Source organism: Schistocerca serialis, chromosome 2 (genome assembly GCF_023864345.2).
Source record: "Schistocerca serialis cubense isolate TAMUIC-IGC-003099 chromosome 2, iqSchSeri2.2, whole genome shotgun sequence".
Lineage (NCBI taxonomy): Eukaryota > Metazoa > Arthropoda > Insecta > Orthoptera > Acrididae > Schistocerca > Schistocerca serialis.
Window position 1 is genome coordinate 455,454,354 of NC_064639.1, and position 19,633 is coordinate 455,473,986.

At 41.2% G+C, this 19,633-nt stretch overlaps 1 protein-coding gene across 3 annotated transcripts in view; it reads right to left on the bottom strand.

The window, feature by feature from the left end:
* The window catches only part of LOC126457345 (protein regulator of cytokinesis 1-like), a 269,204-nt gene that overhangs the window by 160,807 nt on the left and 88,764 nt on the right, over positions 1-19,633 (bottom strand). For all 3 annotated transcript variants that reach the window (XM_050093567.1, XM_050093565.1, XM_050093566.1), the window contains exons 4-5: positions 12,452-12,589; positions 10,707-10,826 (exon numbers count right to left, since the gene is read on the bottom strand). In XM_050093567.1, the coding sequence (XP_049949524.1) occupies positions 10,707-10,826; positions 12,452-12,589 (258 nt within the window). The remainder of the gene's footprint in view (positions 1-10,706; positions 10,827-12,451; positions 12,590-19,633) is intronic.

Consider the following 19,633-nt stretch of genomic DNA (forward strand, 5'->3'; position numbering starts at 1 on the left):
CTGATGGGTAGGGCTTACACATTAGCGGGAAATGATGGGCGTCAGATTGGCAGCCCCAATCCATTAGAGATACCCAAAGAAATGGCCTGCAGTTTTGGCCTGTCATGGAACTCCACTTGTGTGGCCAGCTATTCACATGTCACAGACACGATGTTGATGAAATTAGACCAATGAGATTTTTCCAATTTTTTTTTCTTTTCCAAATTTCCCTGACAATTTCCCAGATTCCCAGGACACATTTGAAATTCCTTGATATTCCCTTATTTCCAGAACTTGTGACAACCCTGACACTCTTTGAAAATGTGATTTGTTTTCTTCTAACACCTACAGTTTTTATGTAGCTTCTAAAGTTAACAATTTTCAAATTTCCCACATAATATGTACTACAATAGATCGTAAGGAGATCCAGCATGATCGATGTGAAAAAGATTGTGTACTTCTAAACAACCCAAAAAGTATCAAATGCATCACAGTCGTTTGAGTATTCATTTGAAGTGAAATTTGTGTGTCAAAATTGCCAGGTAATTTCAAATCACTCTAATAATGGTGACTTCATAAAGAAGATAATGTGTTTTGTTACATCTGCGGATCTCTGACTCAAAAGCAGGAGAGAGAACATAACCTCATTTGTCAAAAAAAGCATACTGTCTTATTTCGGTATGAGGTTAGGAGAGTAGGACAAAACTTTTGCGTCAAATAGTGTTTGTCATACATGCATTGCAGGTTCGAGGAAATTGATACAAGGCAAGCAGAAATGTTTATCACTCGGGATTCCAACAGTTGTAGTGCTTTGGGATATTTCTAAACATCCCTACACAACATAGGAAAGTAAGTTGAATAAGGATAAATGTAGTGGGGAAGGGAAACTGTGTTTTCCTTTCTTGTATGCAGTGAATGTGGAGCAGTGCTGGAACCGGAAAGAAGGGGACCAGTAAAAATGGTATTATAACTGCTGGTCGTCCGAGAGTCATTTGTGCCATGGTGCAGCAAGTACCTGAACCTGAAAGCCATGGAATAAACGATGCACGAACAAGGGCGTAATGAACAATTGAAGAGTGGTAGTTGTTTATCTGTGTTTTTCTTTCAGGTCCTACAGTACACACATACGGGCATTTTGAATGTACTCAAGAGAGTGGTATTACCATAGCAATTGTTAGTTGTGTTGTAAAAAGTAATAGTAAAAATATTGGGCAAAATATACCCCTGCTTCTGAGAGGTGTGGCTATTTATTTAGTAGCGCAGTAGAGAGAACTTGCGGAAGGATTCCAGGAATCTTCACCTCAGTTGGATCGACAGGGAGGTGGCACAAAAAGATCTGGACCACCAAAAAACTACCATATTTACTTGGATCTAAGCCGCACTCGAATCTAAGCCGCACCTGAAAAATGAGACTTGAAATCAAGAGAAAAAAAAGTTTCCCAAATTTAAGCCGCACCTGAAATTTGAGACTCGAAATCAAGAGAAAAAAAAATTTCCCAAATCTAAACCGCACCTGAAATTTGAGACTCGAAATTCAAGGGGAGAGAAAAGTTGTAGGCCGCACCTCCAAATCGAAACAAAGTTGGTCCATTGTAATATGAGAGAGAATTTGGGTCGAATGAATAATGATACAGCTACAGTAGTTTGATTCGGGTCATAAGCTTAGCAGTTAAGCTTTACCAGGTAGCCATTGCTATGCGTCGGGTGCTCTGTCCGTATTTATACGGATACCCTTCCCTTTTCACGTGGTTCGTCTGGTTTGAATTGATTGCTGTCCGTATTTATACGGATACCCTTCCCTTTTCACGTGGTTCGTCTGGTTTGAATTGATTGCTTATTTTTCTTTGATCTGTTAACAACCGTTCTCTTTGTTATAGGTGTTTACATCACTCTAAGCTGAAAATGCATTACTGTACTGTGTCATGCATTGTTTGTCGCATTTTGATAATGAGTGTTTACGACCTGTCGCCGCTCGTGGCATAGCTTGCTTTTGTGCGCGCTACCGCCGCACGGAATTTATTATTTTTTTTTTAAAGAGAGAGGAATCATCTCATTAGCGAAACAATGGCAAGAGACTGCTATTTGTTGTTACTTACACTGCTGCTTTCTTTGATAATGATCAACAAGAACCAAATAATATACTGCGCATGATAGAAGATGTTCTGAACGAGAGTTTAGCAAAAATTTTTCTCCGTTTGAAAATCTTTGCAGACGCCTCTAGTACATAACATTCAGTACAGAAATTAGAGTCATCTTAGATTTAAAAATCTCGTCAATTGCCGTGCTTCATTTCTGACTGTATCACTATTAGGTATAAGAAAAATACGATTATAAACATGACATATGTATATTCTTCCGCGTTTGCTGTTGTGTCACTCTAGTTTCGTGGTTTATTAGGCAGACAGGATTTAAATGAGATAGCACCAAACACGAAAGAATACATGGCAAAATGTTTATATTCGTGTTATTCTCATGGTGAAGAGGGTACTGCATGTGATTCACAATTCATAAAAGTTCTTATTAGCAACCATCTCTTCTCACAGGTAGGAAAAAATTCAGAACGCAGAGTTGGCCATATTGACAAACATCCCAGTCTTGCCAGTCGGATTTTTGTAGTACATTGAAATGCTACTAGAATTCGAAGATGAACGATACGTAATTTGTATTTACTTTGTTGGATGATGTATGAAAATGCAGTGGTCGAAACTCAAGGTGGAGAAAAAAAGCTCATCTTCCACCCTTTTTCTAAATTTATTTACTGACGCAGAGGTTTTGGCGCCAGTATTTATCTTTGTGCCTGCAAAGCATGCCTGTGTAGTGCTACGTATATTCGACGGCAGAAGTTTGTTGTGGCGGCACCTACCAACATTTTTCAGAACTTCTACTTACTTTGCACTCGATTCTAAGTCGCAGGCGGTTTTTTGGATTACAAAAACCGAAAAAAAGTGCGGCTTAGATTCAAGTAAATACGGTACTCTGAGAAGAGAGGATAAAGGTAATACTACTTTCATCTGGCAGTCTATTGGGGTCAGCAAAATACTGCCCTGTTATATCAGCCAGGGACGCAACTTCCCACTAGTGCTGGTATAAGACCTACCACAAATCTTATAAAAGAAACAGCAACAGGGAAAGAACTAAAAATACACCCCACAGTATGGAGAGAAAAAGAAAACCATGTAGATCGCTATTTTTGTATGGTGAAAATTGGCGGACATAATAAGAACAGTCTGAAAGAAATTGTTTATCCAAACCTAATATCAGTTATAGGATCCATACCACATGGTTCTAACAATCATGTGCCTGAACTGCCCATTACTTTAGAATAATAATAATAATAATAATAATAATAATAATAATAATAATAATAATAATCATCATCATCATCAAGCGAAACTTCATTTCCTGATTATGACTCCACACCCACAAAAGGACAACCAGAGTATTTGAGATATATGGCTTGCTAAGAGACGTGGGTCTCTTGAAAGAAGCAGCACAAGCTTTGGGGTCACAAAGGAAAAACATTTGTTTACCTCGGGCACAACATTTTACTGGTTTCATTACAGAAGGCTCTTGTTTATTGAAGAACATTGAAGTGCGTTATCAAGATATGGAGTTACAAAAAACATGAATGAATGGAGGCTGCTCCTAGATTCTAAAAAAAAAAGTCCCAAGGCCGTACTTCTACATATGTACGGCTCAGTGCCAGCAGCATATTCTGTGCACTTAAAAGAAACCTATGAAAATATGGAGATGCTGCTGAAGGTATTAAAGTATTCAAAACATCGATGGTTTGTATGTGGAGGAATGCTGATGGGACAACAGTCAGGCTTTGCGATGTTTCATTGTTTCCTGTGCCTCTGGCATAGTCATGCTCCTGAATTGCACTGATTAGAATAGAATGGCGTACCAGAACAACAATGAATCCTGGGGAGAAAAATGTGAAAATGTATGAAGATAATCTCTGGTGAAATGAGAGAAAATCATCCTGTTGCCTCTTCATATTAAACTGGGAAACATGAAACAGTTTGCATTGCCAAAACATGGTGACTGTTTTAAGTATATAAGTTCCAAATTTTCTTTTCTGCCCGAGCATAAACTTAAAGACGGAATATTTGTGGAATTGAACAGCAGAAGTTTGTTGAAAGGTGAAGTATTTGAAAATGTAATAACACAAGAAGAATGACTGGCTTAGAGAGGATTTAAGAATGTGGTTGGCAATTTCTTAGAAAACATATTTCAAAGCCACGATGGAAAATATGTTGACAGTACCGAAAAATTTACAAATTTACAATGCAATGAGAGCCTCAAAATCCATCCCCCCACCCTTCATGAGCTCTCTTGACTACTTCCCTGACAATCTTCTAAATGTTGGTAAAGGACGTGGAGGAAGGGCTCATCAATACATGAAAGAAATAAAATCACATTATCAAGGCAGGTGGGATGAAGGGATGATGACTGACTAATGTTGGTCTCTAAAAGGAGATACAGTGTAGAAGAAAATCTTGAAGACAAAATTTCAGTATGAAGAGGAAACAGTACTGAAACAGTGCAGTATCTCTGTAAGACTTGGAATATGTTAAACTTAAATTGTTGTTATATTTGTGAACAAATGGATGCTGTTTGATTTTGTTTATTGCATACATTTGTAAACAGTTTAGAGGTTACTAGTATAGCTGTAAATACCATCATTAATACATTAAAAAGTCTTACTACTTTATAAATATGAAAATACTTTATAGCTCTCATACATTTTTCTCACACATGATTGCCAAAATCTGACTTCAGGTTCTTTAACAGAGGCCAGCTATTAATAAAAATCAACCTTCAGGATTAAAAGCCTTGAACAAAAATTTAATTTTTTAGTCCTGTGTTATTGCTCCCAACTTCAGATTGTTAGGGCAAGGGCATTTTATGAAATAAACCACAGTTTGGGTGGCATTAGTGCGCTCAATGGCATTTATAATTGAGCGAGCGTGATCAGTTCAAATTAAGATTCAACAAAAATGAAGTTTGTGTTTATTTGTTGAAATAATAGTATGATTCTGGTTTCAGTTGGTCATATTTTTTATGTTTGACGTGCTCCTGGGATGTCTTGTAGCAACACAAGGTCTGGCATCATCCAAAGTATTTCCTTGGACTCTGCACCACCGTACACCATGCCACGGAGCCCCTCCTAGTGAAGTTCCGTGGTTTGGGCTTCCCAACAATAAATAATCAGCATATCTTTGATACATAGTTCAAGAAATGATACCATCTGCACAGAGTGTCTGTACAATGCTACAGGATTGTGAAGCCCAATGTAATACTGTTAATGAGTTATTCTGTGGATATAAATCCAGTTAATGTTAGGTATTAGTGCTTTCATTTCATAGTCAGAGTTTTCTGGTATTTACGGATGTCTTGTCGAACTTGTGCCACGGGCCAAACTTCAATAAATTTAAAGCAAGGCAGGACCCCTCACAAGACGATGTGAGGTGTCAGAGAGTTGACGCGGTCCTTCTGCCACATATTCCACACAGTCAAGTACGACAGTTGTGGAGCCTTTATCCGCCTATTTTCAGCTTCTTAATGGCATGGGATTCAGCTGGGGTGATGTTGGGGGTTGTCGGCATGTTCTTCAAGAAGGACTGGGAGGCAACACTGGATGTGAGGAATTCCTGAAATGTCTGCAAGCGATGGTTTTGGAAATTTTCAGCTCCTTAATGGCATGGGATTCAGCTGGGGTGCTATTTTCAGCTCCTTAATGGCATGGGATTCAGCTGGGGTGTATTTTCAGCTCCTTAATGGCATGGGGCTCCACAACTGTCATACTTGACCGTGTGGAATATGTGGCAGAAGGACGGCTTCAACTCTCCGACACCTCCAAAGCTGTTACCCAGGATCCCATTCCCTCCATCCAGACTGAGCTGCAAAAAATCCTAAATATTCAAGGTCCCTCACAAGGCCTCACAATGGCTTCCATAGACTTACTCACTCCACCTGAGCCACATACACATACCTTCTACCTATTACCCAAAATCCACAAAGAGAACCATCCTGGCCGTCCCATTGTAGCAGGTTTCAAAGCCCCAACCGAACGTATCTCAGCTCTGGTAGACCAGCACCTCCAACCTATCACCCGCAGACTCCCATTCTACATCAAAGACACAAACCACTTCCTAGAACGCCTCAAATCTATTCCCACTCCTCTCCCACCTGAAACCTTTCTTGTCACCATAGATGCTACATCCCTTTACACAAACATCCCACATACCCATGGTCTCTCTGCCCTTGAGCACTACCTCTCCCAACGCCCACCCGAAGATCTTCCAAAAACCTCGTTCCTTATCACATTTACCAACTTCATCCTCACCCATAATTACTTCACTTTTGAAGGCCAGACCTACAAACAAATCAGGGGAACGGCCATGGGAACCAGGATGGCTCTGTCCTATGCCAGCCTCTTTATGGGCCGCATGGAGGAGGCTTTCCTGAAGACCCAACAGCTGCTTCCCCTGGCCTGGTATAGGTTTATAGATGACATCTTTGTAGTCTGGACTCATGGTGAAGAAACACTCCTTAATTTCCTCCATAACCTCAACTCCTTTTCGAATCTGAATTTCACCTGGTCCTTCTCCAAAACCCAAGCCACCTTCCTGGATGTTGACCCTCATCTTGTTGAAGCTCACATCCACACCTCTGTCCATATCAAACCCACAAACAAACAACAGTACCTTCACTTTGATAGCTGCCATCCTTTCCATATCAAACGCTCCCTTCCCTACAGCCTAGGTATTCGTGGCAAACGTATCTGCTCCAGTGACGAATCCCTCAACAATTACACCAATAACCTGACCAATGCTTTCCTCTCCCGCAACTATCCCGCAGACCTCGTCCACAAACAGATTACCAGAGCAATACATTCCTCCCCATCCAACAACAATGTTCCTACCCCCAGACCACACAGAAGCATCCCCCTTGTCACCCAATATTATCCTGGCCTCGAAAACATCAACAAATTACTCCACCAGGGATATGACTTTCTCAAGTCAACCCCTGAAATGAGATCGTCCCTTGACAAAATTCTCCCCACACCACCCAGAGTTGCCTTTCGTCGCCCCCCTAACCTCCGTAACATCCTTGTTAAACCCTACAATATTCCCAGACTACCTTCTCCACCCAGTGGTTCCTACCCCTGTAACCGACCCCGCTGCAAAACCTGCCCCATGCATCCCCCCACAACCACCTACTCCAGCCCCGCTACTGGTAAAACATACACAATTCAAGGCAGGGCCACGTGTGAAACTACACATGTCATTTATCAACTGACATGCCTGCACTGCACAGCCTTTTACATCGGCATGACAACAACTAAACTGGCTGAGCGCATGAACGGACACAGACGAACTGTCCGCCTAGGAGATGCCCAATACCCAGTAGCGGAGCATGCCCTCCAGCATAATTCTAGGGACCTAGGAACCTGCTACACCGTATGTGCCATTTGGCTTCTCCCACCCAACACCAGTCCCTCTGAACTGCGCAGATGGGAACTTGCACTCCAACACATCCTTTCATCCCGCCATCCCCCTGGGCTGAACCTACGTTAAACAACCTCAATCCCATTTACTCTTCAGTCTTCTCCTCTTTCCCTTTCCTCTTTAGCCATTCACGCATCTTTTCATCCTACATAGTTGTGTTTATCTTTATACTATATACGTCTTTACTTCTGTATGCATCCTCTTTAGTTTGAAGCTGGCACAGTACTTACAGTAGAATATCTTTGGCTTCCCTCTGACAACCATGCCTCCTCCCCGATGAAGGAACATTTGTTCCGAAAGCTAGGAACGTAAATTTTCGGTTCTGTTTTATGTGTATCTATCGGCTGTACTGAGCTGAGGTAAGTACTGGCCAGCCCCTCTATCTCTTTGTTAGTATTTGTAATCCTCTATTAGTATTTTAACTCATTTCACAGAATTATATTAAAAAAAAAGGACAATAAGCCTATAAAAACAAAAAACTATCAACAAATTTCACATTCAAACAGGAATAAAAAGTAGTACTGTCATAGCAGAAGATGTATCCAATGTAGTAACATGTAACATAAAGTAAGATTTTAATTTGTAAATTCAGTAACCTACTTTGATGCTAAGAGCATTCAAAATATTAAAAACAATTCCTTGTTCAATTAATTTTTAGTGAAGAAACATATAAAAACTGAATTAGGAGTTATCTACAGACAGTAAGGCTTTGTAATGATGTGCCACTACCAATTTTCTTTAATTCATAATTGAAAACCACATGCAAACAACATTTTCAGAAAAATGGAAAATTTGGATAAATGTCTGCACAATATCTGTGACAGCTGCTGAGATTGAGACAAGCTCCCCAACTTTAAAGGGTATCATGACATTTTTAACAAAGAACAATGCCTGAAACTATGTTTAATGCAATTGCCATGCTTTGCATAGGAAAGGACATGATAAAAAATCGAATTTCAATGAAAATGTTACCGACTCATTTGCTTCAGATGCTATTTATGTTGTCTGAGGCCTGTTTATTAATTATTTTCATTTAAATAAATGATTTTGAATTCACTTACAAAGCCCCCAGTTGTATTAGCCAGGAGCTACCAATGAAGAAGAGGGATATGCATTCAGGTGACAGGTTTTGGGATGGACCTATGGAGGTTGGTTTGTTGAATTAGGGGAGAGGACCAAACAGTGAGGCCATTGGTCCCATTGGATTAGGGAAGGATGGGGAAGGAAGTCGGCCATGCCCCTTCAAAGGAACCATCCTGGCATTTGCCTGGAGCGATTTAGGGAAATCACAGAAAACCTAAATCGGGATGGCCGGACGCGGATTTGAACCATCATTCTCCCAAATGCGAGTCCAGTGTGTTAACCACTGCTCTACCTTGCTCGGTACCTATGTAGGTCATATTCGGTTTTTGAGATGGAACTGTATTTTTAAGGGTTGTAGATAGTACTGTCACGAAGTTATAACTGTTTGAGACATTGTTCTATTCAGTTTTTGGTATGCTGCGTTCAGTGGGGTAACAATGGGGTAGGTGTCTAAGATATGTTTCCATTACAGGGAAGCAAGTAAAAAGGAATAAGCAAAAATTTTCGTTTAATGTGTCACTGACTACAAAATCACTAAAGTACGCGCACAAACTCCGATTAGGGGAGGAAAATGGCCATGTCCTTTTCAAACAAACGATTCATCTTGAACGACTTATGGAATTTAGGGAAAACTTAAATCTGGACTGATGGCAGTTTGAAGCCCAATCCACCCAAACTCAGTGGAGTGAGTAAAGGAAGGAAGGCCCTTTATTAGCCCAGCAAGGTTGAAACTAAGTTTGGAGATAAAAACGAAGCTCTTAAGAGAACTGAGAATTCGGCAGAACTCAGTTTTTCAGAAGATAGGTTGACAACAGTGTTGGAAGCCTGAAGGGGGTGTTCAGGAAAAGTATTTTTTATTTGAAGTGAAAAGTTTCTGGAAAAGTAGAAGCCAGATTAGGTTATCAAGGCAGGGCCTCGAAACTATAACAGATTGTTGAGGAGTTGGATGGGAGTAACATATTCTTTGCTCAGTCGTTAAATGATTGAGGTTATTTTTTCAGATGCTAGACGGAATAAAAGCCCCCCCCCCTGCCACACACACACACACACACACACACACACACACACACACACACACACACCCCTCTCCTTTCTAGCTGTCAGAGGCCGACACTGTCTCGTAACTGGCATACACAACATTACTGCATCAGGATAAAAAGATTTTGGAAAAGGAGTAGAGGAAAGTTATTTACAGTCATAGTTCAGCGTGTGATTGCAAAGAACCATAATTGTGAGAGTTAGGGATTGATGGAATAGGAAAAGCTGAAATCATTTATACAAGGTAGGCAGAGGTACCAATTGTAATAGATAGTCCACAAAGCTGACCAACAGCCGCCAAAAAGCAAAAGCTCTTGTTACTGAGAAATGTAATGAAGTGACATTGAATGATATCGAGAAGTTTCATGAACAAGTCTCACTGGATTGAATTCTTTAGTGCAATGAAGTATTTATTCTGGAGTTGGCACTTCAATCATTTCATCAACATTTAATGAAGAAAGTCCTTTATTAACTTTGGAACAAAATAAAATGAAGAGAGAGAGAGAGAGAGAGAGAGAGAGAGAGAGAGAGAGAGAATATAAGCAAGGAGATAGTGATTGACAACAGCCCAACTAATCTGCGAATCTTAAATTTATTGTTATTGAGCTTTTAGTGTGGAGTAAGATGCACCTGTTGTCCAAATGTACAATTTGTTTAACACAGCATGTTTTAGAAAAACGTGATTCCATTATCAAGTGTTAAAATTAATACATCGTTGGACATTGTCAAAAATAATTAGCAAGCAGCAAGAATGCAGTGTCAAACATGAGATGAGGATAAAATATATTTGACAGTGCATTCTTGCTGCTTGCTTATTATTTTTTGACTGTGCTTAGTGGTATATTAATTTAAGAACTTGATAATGTTATGATGTTGTCCCAAAACATTGTGTTATATAAATCAAATTTTTGGACAATTGGTGTGTCTTAGCTGTCCACTGGCATTGTGTTACAGATGTACTATAATTTCACAACACATCAGTGCACTTTGACTGAAATTTAAATGCAGTGCTTTGTGAAGAAAATTGCAGTATCTTCATAAATATTTCAATTAAAGAATAATGTATGAAGCCAGTATGTTCTATAGTACCTTTCGTGACTGCAGAACTCGAAGTCTTTGATTGAAAATGGCTATCTCATCCCTTGTTGGTACAGCATCCTCTACTTTAATCTCTGTAGCTTCTCCAAGACTTGAACACAGTTCTGCCTCCTAAATGAAAAAGTTTTACAGCAAAGTGACATTTTCTATAATATTCAATGATGTGTGAAGTTTAATGTCTAAAAATACACTCCTGGAAATGGAAAAAAGAACACATTGACACCGGTGTGTCAGACCCACCATACTTGCTCCAGACACTGCGAGAGGGCTGTACAAGCAATGATCACACGCATGGCACAGCGGACACACCAGGAACCGCGGTGATGGCCGTCGAATGGCGCTAGCTGCGCAGCATTTGTGCACCGCCGCCGTCAGTGTCAGCCAGTTTGCCGTGGCATACGGAGCTCCATCGCAGTCTTTAACACTGGTAGCATGCCAAGACAGCGTGGACGTGAAGCGTATGTGCAGTTGACGGACTTTGAGCGAGGGCGTATAGTGGGCATGCGGGAGGCCGGGTGGACGTACCGCCGAATTGCTCAACACGTGGGGCATGAGGTCTCCACAGTACATCGATGTTGTCGCCGGTGGTCGGCGGAAGGTGCACGTGCCCATCGACCTGGGACGGGACCGCAGCGACGCACGGATGCACGCCAAGACCGTAGGATCCTACGCAGTGCCGTAGGGGACCGCACCGCCACTTCCCAGCAAATTAGGAACACTGTTGCTCCTGGGGTATCGGCGAGGACCATTCGCAATCGTCTCCATGAAGCTGGGCTACGGTCCCGCACACCGTTAGGCCGTCTTCCGCTCACGCCCCAACATCGTGCAGCCCACCTCCAGTGGTGTCGCGACAGGCGTGAATGGAGGGACGAATGGAGACGTGTCGTCTTCAGCGATGAGAGTCGCTTCTGCCTTGGTGCCAATGATGGTCGTATGCGTGTTTGGCGCCGTGCAGGTGAGCGCCACAATCAGGACTGCATACGACCGAGGCACACAGGGCCAACACCCGGCATCATGGTGTGGGGTGCGATCTCCTACACTGGCCGTACACCACTGGTGATCGTCGAGGGGACACTGAATAGTGCACGGTACATCCAAACCGTCATCGAACCCACCGTTCTACCATTCCTAGACCGGCAAGGGAACTTGCTGTTCCAACAGGACAATGCACGTCCGCATGTATCCCGTGCCACCCAACGTGCTCTAGAAGGTGTAAGTCAACTACCCTGGCCAGCAAGATCTCCGGACCTGTCCCCCATTGAGCATGTTTGGGACTGGATGAAGCGTCGTCTCACGCGGTCTGCACGTCCAGCACGAACGCTGGTCCAACTGAGGCGCCAGGTGGAAATGGCATGGCAAGCCGTTCCACAGGACTACATCCAGTATCTCTAGGATTGTCTCCATGGGAGAATAGCAGCCTGCATTGCTGCGAAAGGTGGATATACACTGTACTAGTGCCGACATTGTGCATGCTCTGTTGCCTGTGTCTATGTGCCTGTGGGTCTGTCAGTGTGATCATGTGATGTATCTGACCCCAGGAATGTGTCAATAAAGTTTCCCCTTCCTGGGACAATGAATTCACGGTGTTCTTATTTCAATTTCCAGGAGTGTACAAGAAAATATTCAAAATTTGGGAACACTGAAGCAAAAATCAAACACTCATTACTGAAATGAATTGCATCAGAATGTAAGCTGTGTTAATTATTACACTCTAGAGAATAAAGAGACTCTGTCACCTGCTTTGAAATCTCCAATATTTCTTTCATGAGCGCACACTTCTTCTCTTGAAGTTTTCTTGTTTCACACTCTACCTTAGTAAGAGCGTCACATAAAGGCAGCGTATCATATGCAGGATAAAAATGAACTTCAAGTTCCTGCAGAAATTAAAATAATATGATTTGATGCTTGCTAAAATTACATAGTATCAAAATTTGAAGTTTGTGTACATGTCTGCTGAGTGAGAAACTGATGAGCAGAATTATTAATAAAGACCACTTTTCTTTTTAAAAAATCAGACAAATGGTAACAATCATCATTTTTTAACTATTTACAGTTACAAGACAATACTCTTAACACAAATGTTGAAAATTCTACATATAATATCACAGTTAATACAAAATTAACTACTATCTCTGGATGAAAACTACTTTAAATTATTTATAACTTCTTACTGTACTTTGTACATAAAATACATATGTAATACTTAGAAGCCAGCCCAAATACTAAACTGAAGAGTATCAAGGGCAGAATGTATGTTTTTTACTTATACATGAGTTACATTGGCAACACTACCATCAGTTCTATTTTTTGATGGGCTGGTCGACAAATCAGGAGTTTCGTTGGCTTACAAGTTAATGAAATGTTCTCTCACATCTTAATGTTAAACGATAGGAATGCTGATCTCTAATCAGTGGAAAGTTTGGAGAGAGAACTTTGAATTTAAACTTTATTAGTGTAAAATAAATATGCAGTCAGAATTCTGCCGTAGTATCAATGAAAGGCATTTATTGTTGATTCATTATATGCCTGTAAGATCCAAGAACAAGACAGGAAAAAATATGGAAATGGAAAGGACGAATCAGAGTCGATCCAGCAGCAGAGCAGGAATCCTGCAGGGTTCAATTTCGGGTCCACTTCTCTTCCTTGTGTATGAGAATGACCTTTCACTTAACATTCAAAAAGCAAAATTGGTACTTTTTGCAGACAATACTAGTGTTATCATAATTCCCTTCAGATAGAGAGCAACTTGGTAAATGATATTTTCCAAAGAATTATGAAGTGGTTCTCCAAAAAATGGACTCTCCCTAAATTTTGAAAAAAAAAAAGAAAAGAAAAATGTACTACACTCAGTACTGTACAACAAATGTTCCAAATTTTTGGGTGTGCATAGTAATGAAAACTTGAACTGGAAGAAACGTTACAAGCTTCTCGAACAATTAAGTTCAGCTACTTTTGCTCTTCGTATAACTACTGATCTTGGAAACAAACATATTAATCTCCTGGCACATGTTGCATATTTGCACTCAATTATGTTGTACCAAACAAATTTCTGGGCTAGCTCATCACTTGGAAAGAAAGCACTCACTGCACAAAAGCAAGCAGTAAGAGTAATATGTGGTGTTCATCCACAGACTTCGCGTCCTCTTCACGGAGCTAGGCAATTTTAACTGCACCGTTGCAATACATACATCTGCTAATGAAATTACTAATAAATAATCCATCCCAATTTGAGAGGAACAGTGACGTCCGTACCTACAACACTAGAGGGAAAAATGACATTTATTGCCCTTTGTAAAGCTGTCAGTGGCTAAGAAGAGAGTTCAACATGCAGGAACAAAAATACACACACACACACACACACACACACACACACACACACACACACACACACACTTAACCACCTTCACAAACCAATCCAAATTGCTTTAAAATGTGGCAGCTATACATCCTTTGCCATTTCCACCATACTGAAATGCAACTCAGGCAGCATTTTGGCACATTTAAGATAAGAGACCCTGCAATTATTAAATCCCTCTTCTCGTCTTGGGTTCCATCCTGAACATATCGGCTGCTAAAGCAAGCTCGCTCCTTTTATCGAACCGGCCTAACTTGATTTTGATCAAATGTATTTTCTTTTATATGCCTTCTTTCACTTGTATTATCATCTTAAGTGGAATTCTATCAATGTCGCAAACAGCCCAACCAGTCATACCGTGCCTAACTCTGACAATGAAGTACAACCCCACATTGGAGGAAGTATTGAAATTGGCTCAATGATTCAAGTATCCCAGGCAGCCAGCTGCCATTTAGAATCTTGGGCAGACATGGAGGCCATCCCTTTCTTCAACCCATGTAATGCATACAGTTTAGCCGACAAAAAAGAAGTAGCTATCATCAAATGGAAACACTGGCTCAGCCCTGCAAACGAGGACATACTCTCAGCCACTCAACTGGAGCACTCCCGCTGTGCTCAGACTGTTTTCGGAAGCATTCTGGGGATGACTGCCCAGAAAGTTGTGCACAATGCAACAAAGACAGATGCCTTGCTTCCATATTTCTAGCCTTCTCATTGTGGTACTCCCCTCAAAAATGGCTACTAATGTAATCACAACAGACTTTCAAACCACAATGTTGGCCCTGAATAAATTTTGCACTATGCTTGCAATGTGCAACACAAACCTAAGACTCTGTAGCGACTGACGTTCAAAAACTGTTCCACACACTACAGGCCTCCTGTCTTGTGTAATCTTGATGAATCCCTGTTCTTTCAACTGCCATTGGAAAACCTCAGTCGTATCATCTCTCAAGATAGATTTCAGACTGCGAAGAAGCACGTGGAAATGGTCACAGAACTCCCCAGCTCCTCAAACTACAAGAAGTACAATCTTTCCCTGGGAAAATCACGTATTATAGTAAATTTATTCCTGGCACTGTAGTGACTGCACATCTACTGTACAATCTTTGGAAGAAAGGAGTCTCTTTCTCTTGGTTGATGGATTGTGATTGGGCATTCCATACCTTCAAATAGGCCTTATTCTGTACAACATGCCTCGCCACTTTCTAGTTACAGAAGCAAGTGGTAGCAGTTGCCAACACATCTGAAGGGCACTTGGGCACCATATTAGAGCACAGTAATACTTATGGCTCTGAAGAATCAATTGCTTGTGCTTCAAAAATAATGACCACTGCCCAGAAGTAGTAGTTCCAGATTGAAAAGGAAGTGCTCGAGATCATTTACGCATTAAGAAAGTTCAAAATTTTTCTCTAAGGAGCCAAGTTCCACTTACTGACTGATCATTAGCCCTCGATATCGCTCTTCAGCCCAGCTGCTGAGCAACTTAATCAAACAGCCCATCAGCTCCAGTGATGTTCTGTTTCTCAGTAGATATAACTATGAGTAACATTTCCGAAACACTACTCAGCACGCACACACTGATGCCTTGGTGTGCCTCCCAATGACCCAAATCCGGCGTCCAGTCAGGACAAGGCCCTTTGTTTCCATTTAGACAATGAGGCCCAGCAAGCCATGAACGACTTCCACATCATTGGATACCATATGACAGGCACCACGGTACCTCCCTCCATGTTGCTGCACCCCTAGGCACCACCACCACATGCCATGTGCCAATTGGAACCTGGTCAAGCATGTATACCCCTCTAAAGCTTCCAAGGACATAGCTCTCATCCAGCATACTTCTTGGCATCCTGCCGGGTGCTGGGCTACATGACACAGCACTGTTCTTTGTCCTCATATGGAGGAAGGGCCATCGTAACCCACTGGGCTAACACCCCCTTAGGCGGACATCAAAAACCACTGATGCCATTGCCACCGACCAGTCACAGCTATGACTCATCTGCTTTTTCTGCCACCCACTACCGTGCGCCTCAGCCACTAGAAAGAGAGACCACTGCAAATTTGCCCTGCAGGTACTCCCCTAGTGCCACCTGCACCAGATTTCATTATGGCCACCTATTTATATGGCTGTTGCAGGCCACTCTGGCCTTTTTGTCTTCATTGGCAGTACTGTGCACTTACCATTCTCTACATAGGAAACCATTTGCTGTAACACTGAATTATTCTTGTGGTTTTGTCTTTGGCATTCTGCACTATCCTTGTGACATTTGTATTGAACTTGGACTATAAAATACACTGCTCAAAAGAATTTGCGGAACACATATATCAATGTCCGGTATGTTATATCTATTTTGATACAGATAGCACCTGTGATCCTACTGCATAGCTCGAGATCTTCACTTTCAGTGCATTCAACAAATAAAATCATTTGCCTTCTATTGGCTGTGTTATGCGTTACAGTATCAGGTGACCCTGCAGAAGAAAGTAAGTACTGGTGTCCCAATGTTCCCTACTGAGGTACACAGATGGCAGTTGTCATCTGTGTACATCGTATTCAGCCAAGCACATGCAATGCAACATTTTAATGCAGTGCAAGTTGCAAGAGCTGTCTGTCTGATCCAAGGAAGATGAACTTTCTATCGTGTTGCTGCAGATGCCAATGTATTTCCATCTGCCAACCATAAGTTGGTGGCATGCTACAAGGATGCAGGCCAGTAAATAAGGCAAGTTGGACAAGGTCACTGACGCATTACAACCATACATGAAGACCACTATTCGGCCATCTATGTTGCGGCATTATACAGCTACTGCCAGAGCACTGCAAGACCATGTCAGAGGGGCCACTGGAGCCATTATCCCCAATCAGAATGTAAGAAAAAGGTTATGAGAAAGAATCTTATGAACCAGTCATCCTGTTTAAGTACTCTACCTGACACAACATGTCACAGCTCACATTCAGTTCTGCCATTCCCATGTCAACTGGCAACTTTGTCACTGGCAAAACATGTTATTCAATAAGAGTTCATATTTCTTCTGACACAAGGTGATGGTTGTGTTCACTTGTGGAGATGCCATGGGGTGCAATACCTGTCAGATGTTGAGGACATCAACAGATTCGGGCAAAGTTCTCTGATAGTGTGGGGAAGCATCAGTGTCAATAGCCCTACAGATCTTGTTATTGTACATAGTCCCCTTACTGCCAGGCAGTACATTGAAATATAGGTTGGACTATGTGGTGGCTGCTGCACATGGTGCTGGCAATGAATTTTTTCTCATGCACAGTAATTCCAAGGTCTACGTGGCAGGTGTTACCAGGGATGTCTTCTGAAGCCTGAACACTGAAGTAATGGAAGCCTGAACACTGAAGTAATGGAACGGTCGGTGGTGGTGCCCAATATAGAACCCATCAACCACTTGCAGGGCACACTTGACAAATGTGTTCATGGTCATTCTGTTCCACCACAGACTCTCTAAGAACTCTTACTGAAGAATTTGAATGGATACCACAAGGTGACTTCTCAGACTTATAAGGAGCCACCACATTAGTATCAGGCAGTAATAAATGCTCGCAGAAGGCATATATTTTATTGAAGCTCTCAAACTCCAATGAAAAGAAACCCAGGATGACAGGATGAATGATTGTTTCCACTTTGTTTTCAACAGCTATTGGGCATTTCAGTTCCTGTTAGGTAAATAAACAAGAATGTAATGTTTTGCTGTGTACTTAATATGTGAAATATAAAGGTATAATTTGGTAACATAACCAGTCTTCAATTATTGCTCAATGGAGTATTGCAGATTCCCAAAGTCATGTTAGCCTAATTCTTCCGAATGGTGTATCAGTTGACTGACATGCAACACAATTATTTCTGTTGCGAGTCACAACACATCCCCATGAGATGGAGGCATCCAAATCTCATTCCATCTCACTCCTGTTCACCTCACTGAGTCCATCACTTTTTTAGAGAGGTTTCTAACCCCATCTCCACTTCCAATTCAAACATACACAATCAATTTACCACATTTATTATTCCAGGTGGAAGGCCAAGTACCCACACAGTACACCAAAATTAACAATTAAGGTTGCTGACAACCCTATTAGTAATAGTAATTCCATCCACATGTCTCTCACTGCCAAAAGCATAAAAAAGACTCATCACCATCAGTTTACAAAATATGCTCCCATTTAAAAGATTACCTAACCCTGAACACATTTCCCTTAGAGCCCATTTCATAATCTACTGGAACATCGAACTCATCTACATGGGTTAGACAAAAACATAAAAACAAATCATGAGAAATCGGTGCTTCAAATTAAATGCAGATGCTAGCCAAGCCTGGAGGTTGCACTGTTGAATGTGACAACAAATGATACCTGTACAATGTCCTCAATGTACGTTGCAAGTGTCCTGCGTAATTGTGAGTGCATTTGTTGGAGCTAAGTCAATTCAAACATGAGCAAAGTGTTGTTGCTCGTATGATGGGTACTTCAGTAACCGAAGTTGCCGACATGCTTGGTGTTTCAAGAGGCACTGGGTCGTATGAATAAAAATGGAAAATGTACTTTATTATTGGAATTTTGGAGAACCTTCTTGGTTGGCCTGAATAAAGAGTCAGAATATATAAGGGCTGTTCTAAAAGTAAGGTGACTTTCCAAATTTTGCTGGCAACACACATTCGATTATTGATCATTTTTTTGTTGTATTGGTAAACATGTCCCGAACGTATGTTCACAGTTTCAAGTGTACAGCATACCTCGTTTGTTTTTGACAGATAAAAAGGTTAGATTGTTTTAGTGTGCTTGGCGATTTTTGATTATTATAAAAAAATGAGCAACGAATTTGCATCAAATTTTATGTGAAAATGGAATGAAGTGCTCTAAAACACATTAAATGTTGACAGTGGCATTAGGTAAGTCTGCTCTAAGTAAAAAAAAAAAAAAAAAAGTTTAGAATTGGTAAAAGCTCTTCCAAGATGGGCGAGAAGATGCCAATGACGAACCTCACTCTGGACGCCACAGCATATCCAGATGATAACGTCAAAGATGTGAAGAAAATTGTTTTGAAAAATCATCGAATTACTGTAATAGAAGTTGGTGAGGATGTTGGCATATCAGTTGGCTTGTGTCATGCAATTTTTTCAGATATTTTGAGCACGAGACGTGTGTCTGCGAAGTTTTGTTCTGAAACTTCTCAATTTTGATCAGAAGAACCGTCGCATGAGCATCGCTCAGGAGCACTTGAATGAAGTCAATGACATTGCTGATTTGCTCAAAAGGGTCATGACTGTTGATGAAACATGGGTTTAAAGTTATGACATTGAAACCAAAGCCCAATTGTCTCAATGGAAGCATCCCAGAGAGCCAAGACTGAAAAAAGCAGGCCACATTCGAACAAATGTCAAAGTTTTGCTAACTGTTTAATTATCGGGGCGTAGTGCATCATGAATTTTTGCTTCAAGGTAGTACAGTCAATAAAGAGTATTATCTTAATGTTATGTGCTGTTTGCGAGAAGCAATATGCAAAAAAGTCCAGAATTGTGGAAAAATAATTCATGGCTTTTG